Genomic DNA, 9,507 nt, shown 5'->3' on the forward strand with positions numbered 1-9,507 from the left:
TAGAGTTTCCAGACGCATGTTGTTTAGGAAGTGGATACCAATCCTGCTTCCAATAAGAGCACCCTATAAATTTAAGAGAACAAAATCATTAGTTATGTTATTTTCTTTTCAGTAGACTGCAAATGCAATTAAAACGTGTGAGTATTACAAGGGAGAAAAGAATTCATTTTTATTCATTCATTTGTTGTCTTAACACTTTCAGTGCCCAGGAGGAGCATTTACACCCAATATGCGAACGACAAAGGAGTTCCCAGATGATGTTGTCACTTTTATTCGGAACCATCCTCTCATGTACAATTCCATCTACCCAATCCACAGAAGGCCACTGATTGTACGCATTGGTACCGACTACAAATACACAAAGATCGCTGTGGATCGAGTCAATGCTGCTGATGGTAGATACCATGTCCTGTTTCTTGGAACAGGTAAGTATTTTAAACTATGAAGTATGAAGACGTCTCTAATGTTTAGTAGATATGTGTAGGTCAAATAGTAGTTATGCTACTCGTACTGGAAAGCCAATTTACTTCTGTCTGTCAATGAGTTATTTAACCTCTCTTCTTCATTGCCTCTGTCTGTTAGTAAAGTTAGTAAAATGAATTGCTTTATAGAGTTATTGTGAGAATTGAATGTAAGAAAAACTCTAGAGCATTGCCAAACACATATTATAGTAAAATACAAGAGGCATGAGCTGAAAGAATGAACAGAAAGAATTATTTAGTTGTTCATAAGTGTTTCTTTCAAATTAAATCAATTCTTTGACTTCTTTATAAATCCCTAGGGCCATTTCCTAGTGACACTGATAATGCCAGAAAACATGATATAGATAATGCTTGGAAGAGAATACAATAATCATAATATAGATGGTTATGCTTTTTAAAAAATATGGTAATGCTACTGTCTCACGGAGAAGGATAGGCAGTCTCCTCACGTGCCATTAACTGCCTAAGAAAACCTGCCAGAGGGTCAGCTATGGGTTGCGTCTTGATGGTACACAACAATAGCAACAGTTCTACTATTTTAGTAATACACAGTTCCTAGGTTGTCAGAATAAGAGATAGAGTGAGGATAGTCTTGTTTATAGCCTACATGATGCAGACTGACTTGTTTGGTGTGTGCTATAACACTGATTCTCAAATTTTAGTTACCAGACCAGTGACATCAGCATTTTTTTGAAAATTTCTTACAAATGAGAATGTTTAGTCTACATGATTTCTGGGTATGAAATCCAGCTCTCAAGGAATTTCAGATGTGCATTAACTTTTAACAACTACCATTACAGAAAGCTTATTGTTTACTGGTCAGAGAGCGATTACAATTTCAGACATCCCTAACTTGCTTGCAGACTGTAAGAAAAGAAATTAATATATTCTTTCTTCTTGTATTACCATCACTTCAGGAAACTGAGTAATTCCTATACTAGTTTAAGAAATACATATAAAATATTTCTGTAGACAAAATATAGCATCAATTAACTATATAATCTGAACTAAGAAATTAACACCTTTATAACTCAATTTATAATCTGGATACCTTTACTTTTCTAGGCTACATCAACCTTCCAACTTGTGAAAGGCTTTTGGTTTTACTTAATAAACTTGTTATTAGACCCTTCTTTTTTGCTTAAAACCTCAGATCTAAATCCTCATCCGCATATGATTTTAGTTTGTTTTCAGCTGAGATTGAGAAAGCCTCTGAATTGCCCTGTTTTCTCTAACAATTTGACATATCTGTGATTTACTGGCCCTCTTACTTTTTGTCTTTAATTTGAGGAATACTCTTTCTTTCACAGACTAATCAATCATTACTCAATCTGTTCTTTATTCTTGTGTACTCCTGCCATCTTCTAGACTCCCATCAAATATATTGTTATTCACTTTATTTTTGTTTCATCCTCACTAAATCCACACCTTAGAAACCTTGTACTAGAACATAAACAATAACCATCCTTTCACTCAAACCCATCCATTTGCTGTATCATCAATCTGATGAGAAAATCTCAAGTGTATAATTCTAGTCCTTTTCATTATTTGAGCTTATTTTACATTTTTATTGTTGTTGTTGTAATGTGCAGTTGAGTCACATAGCGACCCTATGTACAACAGCCCTGAACTCTGCTCTGTCCTGTGCCAATCACACTGTCTCCGATACACCCATCCCGATAACCCCAGTCACTGAATCAATCCACCTCATAGAGGGTCTTCCCCTCCTGCACTGTCCTTCCACCTTACCAAGTATGATGTCCCTCTCCAAGGACCAGTCCCTCCTTACAACATGTCCAAAGTATGTTAGACAAAGCCTCAGAATCCTTGCCTCCAAGGAGCCGCCTGGTTTAACCCTCTCCAGGATGGATCTGTTTGTTTTCCTAGCAGTCCATGGTACCCTCAATACTCTTCTCCAGAGCCACAGCTCAAAGGTGTCAATTCTCCTTCTATTTACTGTATAGTTTTTTTGTTGTTATTGTGTACCAACCCATAGCTGACCCTCCTGGTGGGTTTTCAGAAGCAGTTAATGGGAGAAGATGACCCTTCCTTCTCCCACAGAGCAGCTGGTGGCCTCTAACCCTGTACCATCAGAACTGCAGCGCAGCTTCTTGCCACTAGGCCACAGTGGGATAACCTGCTATCACTTCAAACATCGTCTTCGAATGTTACTCCTTTCTAAAACTTTCTAACCAAGCATTTATTTAATTTTATATATTTGTATTCATTCCCACACATCCTCTCAAGGTTCTAGAATTCTTTGATGCCTAATTTCTTTCTCAGTATATCACAGAAGCCATTAAGCTAAGTATGTATTTGTCAAGATGAATTGAAAATCATAGTTATGTATGTGGCTTGTTAGCCATGTAATTAAAGAACTTAATAACCTAAAACAAAGTTAATTTTCATTCACAGACAAACTGTGCTCTTTGAAGATGTAATGAATGATTACATAGTGTTACTTTCAGCATCCACTTCTTTAAACCAATATGGAGTTTGCTTTTGGAGAGAAAAAAAAATCCAGAAATGAGATGACAATTTACAGCCACAGGTTTCCCTAATGATTCATGTTAGAAGAGATGATGGCTTCTTTTTTCCCACTTTCTGTAGTTCTTGAAACATGTATCAAGAGTGTGCTTCGATGCCACATGAGATTGTATTTTCAAGAAAAGTCTACATAATATATGTTCATTTAATGGGTGGGATTTTTCAAGAGGCTTTATAAGCAATGTAGAAGTATTTAGTCAAGTAGAGGGCAGGAATAATCATGTTTTTGCATATTCCTTAAACTATGTAGGATTCTGGTAGCTTTATATAACCTTTTCATGTTGATGTTTAAGCACGTGTCACTTTCAAAACCAGTACTTAGGCAGATGTTTTGAACTGTAGTGGGGAATCTCACTAATGACTGCTTACAAAGCCGCAAGTCTCCTCAAGACTTTCCTAAAAGGAAAGTGTGTGCTGTGGAAATGCCTCTTCCAGCAGCATCTTTCAGAAAGGATGGAAATTCATCTCACCACTGAAACTTATCCTCAGGGGTTTAACGAGACTGTGGTAAAATTTACTTTGACAGTGCTTTAAATATACCTATACCCGAAACTCTCTCTCAGCCATAGGTTGTTGTTGTTATGTGCCAGCTAGTCACCTGTGACTCATACTGACCCCAATATACAATAGCTAGAACCCTGCCCTATCCTGAGCCAGTTTCACTGACTCTGATACACCTACCCCATTACCCTAGTTACTGTGTCACTCCATCTCATTCAGTCTTCCTTTCCTATGCTGTCTGTCTCTCCACATTTCAAGTGTTATGTCCTTCTCCAAGGACTGGTCCCTCCTGGCAACGTGCCCAAAGTATGGGAGACAGAGCTTCAAAATCCTTTGCCTCCAAAGAGAAACTTGGTTTCACCCTCTCTCGTACAGACCTGTTTGTTCTCCTGGCAGTCTATGCTATGTTCAGAATTCTTCTTCAGACCACAACTCAAAGTCATTGACTCTTCTTCTGTCATCATTAGTCATTTTCCAACTTTCTGATGCATAGCAAGTAATTTCAAAGACCATGGCCTGAACCAGGCACACCTTAGTCTACATAGTGGCATAGAATATTTCCTACTCAAGCCTGGTAAAATTTCCTCAAAGACCTTCCTAAGTTATTGTTAAAATTAAATAAAAGGACTAGTCTTGAGATGACTCTTGAGAAAAATTAGATTATTGTTCCTAAGATTTCTTAGCACCATGTGCCATAATGTTCTAGGAAGTGTGGCATTCTTGAATGTTGCCAAATCCCCAAGAACCAGAGAGATGTTTAAAGATTATAAATGAATAATCATGCTCCAATTATAGTCACAAGGAAATTTTCTCTTGTGATGTTTCCCTTATCTGCTCTATTGTGGAAAATTGAGGAGAATGCAATGAAGACATTAATTGTCAAAGAAGATGCCAAAGGGAACACTTAGTGGTCAGTTCACTGGAATGCAAAGAAGATGTAACTTCATTCACTATGAATATTATGAATGATTCTGGGGCTCCCAGAATCTCCTTAGTTTTGTGGCACAGTGCCCGGTAACTGCTAGAATTAGCCAAGTACAATGTACTTCTTTGGCTAAGTCTGAGATGATGATGTTCTAGACATTTTCTTTCAAGGGACTGACTCGGATTGTGTGTGTGTGTGTGTGTGTGTGTGCTTACAGGTGGAATGGAAAAAAATAAAATGATCTTTATTTCTTAAAGTTTATACAGCAATATTTAGCCTAGGGATGAAGAGTCCTTGGTAAAGTAAATGGCTTACACACTACTAACAGTTTTAATGCACTCAGTGCACAGTGCAAGAAGCAGGTGGTGAGCAGTGCTGTAAAGATTGTTGTTGTTACATGCCAACAAATCTGGTGTGAATCATAGCCAACCTATCTACAATAGAGCTGGACCCTGCCTTATCCTGAGCGAGTCTCATTGACGCCAACACACCTACCCCCATTGTCCCACTTACTGTGTTAATCCATCACATCTGAGGTCTACCTCTCCAATGCTGTCTGTCCCTCCACACTTCCAAGCATGATGTCCTTCTACAAGGACTGGTCCTTCCTAGCCATGCATCAAAAGTATATAAAAGGGAGCTTGAAAATCCTTGCCTCCAAGGAGAAAGTTGATTTCTTCCTCTTCAAGACAGACCTGTTTGTTCACTTGGCAGTCTGTTGTATGTTAAGTATGTTTCTCCAGCACCACAACTCATAGACATTGAGTAATAGCAAGTAATTTTGAAGACCATGACCTAGACTATGTATTCTTCTGTCATCCTTATTCATTGTCCAGCTCTCTGATACATAGCAAGTAATTGTGAAGACTGTGGACTGGATCAGGCACACTTTAATCGCTAAACTGATATCATTGTTCTTTAGCACTGTGGAGGAGTCTCTGACAGCAGACTCCCCCAACACAGTGTGTGTTTTGATTTCTTGACTCCTGGTGCCAAGAGTGCTATTTGTGGAGTCAAGCAAGCTGAACCTCAGTCTCTTCTACATCTATCATGGTGTTGTCAATTGGAGTAGTGGTGAGAATCTATGCTTTCTTGATGTTGAACTTCATATTGAAGACTATAGTCCTTGACCTTCTGCAGCAAATGCTTCAGGTCTTCCTCAGTTTCACTAAGCAAGGTTGTGTCATCTGCATAACACAGGTTGTTGATGGGTCTTTCTCTCATCTTGATGCCACATTCCTCCTCATAAAAAATCTGCAAAATCTGTTCCATATACACACTGAGAAAATGGAGAGACAAGACACATCTCTGATGCAATTCTTTCCTGATTTTGTACCATACAGTGATTTTGTGCTCTGTCTGATGAAAGCTTCCTCGACCAAGTCTAGGTTTTGTGTGCGCACATCATGTATTCTGGGATTCTGAGAAAAGCCTGTGGATCATTTCTACTCCTTAACACATAAGATTATTATGAGTCAAAATTACATCAGTAGATTTTAATTTAGAGGCTTACAGCCTACATTGGAGTCTGTAGCGTCTGCTTTCTTTTCCATGGCTTCATAAATTAAGGATTTTTAAAATATTTTTAAATGAGCAAAGTATGATATAAAAATGATAAGAAATTAAAGTGTGTGTGCCTTTCTGAGATTTACTAGAGCAGCAGCTGCACTCATTCATTTTCACGCGGCCTGTGATGCTTTTGCTCTATCTCAGCAGCAATGAGTAGCTGGCACTCAGCTCAGCTACCTCTCAAACTCTAAATATTTATTATTTGTTGTTGTTCTTAGGTGCCGTCGAGTTGTAGACGATTCATAGAGACCTTATGAACGAAAGACCTGGACACCTGTATAACTTTTGTCCTTTCTGCAGGTTCATAGGGTTTCTGGAGGCAAGCTGTTTTGGAAGTGGATGCCACTCCTGCTTCTAAGCTTGTTTTCATTGGGAAGCTCTGTGGAATCAGGCTGATCCGTATGACTTCCAATCTGGCCATTTCAAAAATAAAATTTTCTGGAACTTTTTTTTAAATTAAAATTTTGACTTTCAAAGAAACATTACTATGTAGTATAATACAGAAATGTTTAAACTTTGCTCCAAATATTTTTAGTTGTGGTGTTGTACAAGAGTATTGAATATCTCATTAACTAATAAAAGAATAAATGTATGTCTTGGAGTAAATGAACCAGGACACTCCTTAGAAGCAAGGATGATTAACTTCATCTCATTTTGGAAAAGCACTTCAATGGGGAAAAATAGAGGGTAAGAGAAAGAGAAACGATGATGATATGAGAAAGACAGTTAATGATATGGATCGGTACAATGACTGTAAAAATGAACTTGAGCATGGCAGAGATTATGAGAATGGCAAAGGGCAGACTATGGTTACTCGAGCCCCCGTGGAATGTAGTTGACATAGTGGTACCTAATAACAACAAAGAAATATTTCCTCTTAACATTTTAAATAGTAACATAATTTTGCTATTTTATTGCTTTGGGAACTGCCTCTCATTGCCACTGAGGCTGTTCTGACTCATGTTTTGTTGTTGTTATTTGATATTGTCGAGTTGAGTACTACTCATAACGACCCTAAGAACAACAGATCTGTCCTATTCTGTGCGAGCCTCACCGTCTCTGACACACGTGAGCCATTGCTGCAGTCACTGTGTCACTTCATCTCCTTGGGGGTCTGAATGTCTCTCACTGACCTTTCCAATCATGATGTTCCTTTCCAAGGACTAGTCTCTCATAGCATAGCATGTCCCAAATAGGGGAGACGCAGCTGTGCCAGCTTTGCCTCCAAGGAGATTTCTGCCTGCACCTTTTCCAAGACGTACAGTGACCCTCTGTTGGGCTTCTGAGGCTGCAAGTCTTAATGGGAAGAGACTGTCCATCTTGCTTTGAGAGTCACTGGTTGTTTGAATCACTGAAGATATGCCTTTTAATTAGCAGTGCAGCCCACCAAGAACTATGCCACCATCCCTCCTTATACTGAAAACTAAGCTTACCTCTTTTTTTTCCTAATTAACTCATTCTTACTATGACTTCCTCTAGAGAAGATTACAGATTGACAAAATATTCTTCCTTTTGTTTGATTCTGTAGCAATTATTGCTGGGTTGCAAGATTTTTGATCAGTTGATTTTTTAAGCTCTGCCCAGTAGAATTATAGGTATTTCTGATGTTCTTTATTACGTTCCAAAATCCTGTGGGAAGCCTGAAAACAGCAGGCAAGTGCTTTCATGGAATAGTAACATTTCCATTTTATCTTTGCCACCTCCTGCTTACATTCGGGCTGTTTGTTCAAGGCAGATTTTATTGCAGAGTCAAGAGACTTTTGCCTGTTTTCCTTTTGCTTCTGTAGTTATGAAAATATTTAAATGTCTGGGTCAGGTTCAGACAATGTGTCAAATGTATGTCTTTCTCACTCTGCATGAGTCAAGATGACATGTGCGTTTTGAAGATTGAGAGAATGTTTTTGTGAATGGGTGGCGGTGGCTTAGGATGATTTAATGTCATCACGATTTTTTAAGGCTCATGCATGCCAAAATGTGTAGTATGTCCTCTCCCATACTTCCTTTTAGCTTTCCTTTAATTGGGTGATTACCAAGTTGAGATATTGGCTCTGGTAAGTCCTTTGAATGTCTGGAGTTTCTGAAGTGTGTGCCACATATGTGACTGAAGCCTGGAAATACTTGCCTTGCAACATTACATGATAGCTGCCTACACAGTAACTAGCCAGTTCTGGCAGTCACATCCTTTGGAATGACACACTTTTAATGAACTGCAGCGCCAGGCATTTTGATTATAAAGACAGTCCCTAAAAATACTCTATTTAAAAACCAAGAGCTGGAGCAGTGCATTGGAGTTCAGAAAGGGCTACTGTCACTTGGAAGCTGTGTGTGAATGTCACTCATAAGGATAATGTCTAGACTGCCCCCTTCACTCAGCAGTAAGGAACAAATCCCTTTGAAGTCACTGTTTTTTAATAACCTTGTGGTTCACTGCTTCCCAAAGTGGAGTGTGGAAGCTTCCGAGAGTTTACCAGAGAGTCCAGAGGGATTTTCACAGCAGGAAATATTAATGGAACAGAGTGGAATGATGGCTGAATTGACAGGAGAAAGAAGCTAACTCACTGTGTGCTAGTTACTTGATCATGCAGAAGAATAGCGAAAATGGGATGTATGGGGCAGAGCCCCATGGGTTTCTCCACATGGGTGGAGAAAGAGAGGATGATAGCCCATACAGTGATTGCTAATCCAGAGACAGTTCTCATTTAAATTTGACCTGAAAAGACAAGTTAAAAAGAAATAGTAAGCTAATTTCAGAATTATTTTAATTTTATCTTCTTTCTCTTTATATAATATATATTTATATTTGCATATACATGGGGTTCTAATCCACCAGCTACTTCCCAGGAGAATGATAGACAGTCTCCTATGGTATTTACAATTTTTGAAAACCAGAGCTATGAGTGGTTTCTGACTCAGATCTCTCTATATCTTTCTGACCCCTTTCTTTTTCCTTCCTTCCTTCCTTTCTCTCTCTCCCTCTCTCTTTTTTCTCTCACTCTCTTTATCATGCTTTCGCTCTCACTGTCACTCTTGTTCCCTCACTCCCTTCCCTCCCTCTCCTCTCCTCTCCTCTCTTCTCTCCTCTCTCCTCTGTCCTCTCTCTCTCCCTCCCTCCCCCCCACCCCCCCCAGTCCTATCCTGCACCATCCTTACCATCTCTGAAAGTGTGTTGTTATAGTCACTGTGTCAGTTAATTTGTTCAGGTGTTCTTTCTCTGATCATCCACCTCTCCCAGAATGATGTACTTTTCCCAAGGCCTGGTCCTGCCTAACAAGATGCCTAAAGGATGTGAAACAAAATCTCATCACCCTTGCATCCAAAAGCACCCAGGCTGTACTTCCTCCTAACTGGACTTGTACGTTGTTTTGGCCTTCCATGGGATATTCAGTGCTCTTCTCCAATGCCACTCAAGTAATGTGAAACAACTTAAATTATGCATTTATAAACATAATGTTTCCTACACACACACACACATACATGAATATA

The 9,507-nt window shown here is 39.0% G+C and overlaps 1 protein-coding gene across 1 annotated transcript in view; it reads left to right on the forward strand.

The window, feature by feature from the left end:
• LOC102844284 (semaphorin-3C-like) overlaps positions 1–9,507 on the forward strand; it is a 218,720-nt gene that overhangs the window by 166,496 nt on the left and 42,717 nt on the right. The window contains exon 12 of the mRNA XM_006882593.1: positions 203–425. Coding sequence (XP_006882655.1) covers positions 203–425 — 223 coding nt within the window. The remainder of the gene's footprint in view (positions 1–202; positions 426–9,507) is intronic.

This window comes from Elephantulus edwardii, unplaced genomic scaffold, assembly GCF_000299155.1.
Source record: "Elephantulus edwardii isolate Elephantulus edwardi_28Jun2011 unplaced genomic scaffold, EleEdw1.0 scaffold00022, whole genome shotgun sequence".
Classification (NCBI taxonomy): Eukaryota; Metazoa; Chordata; class Mammalia; order Macroscelidea; family Macroscelididae; genus Elephantulus; species Elephantulus edwardii.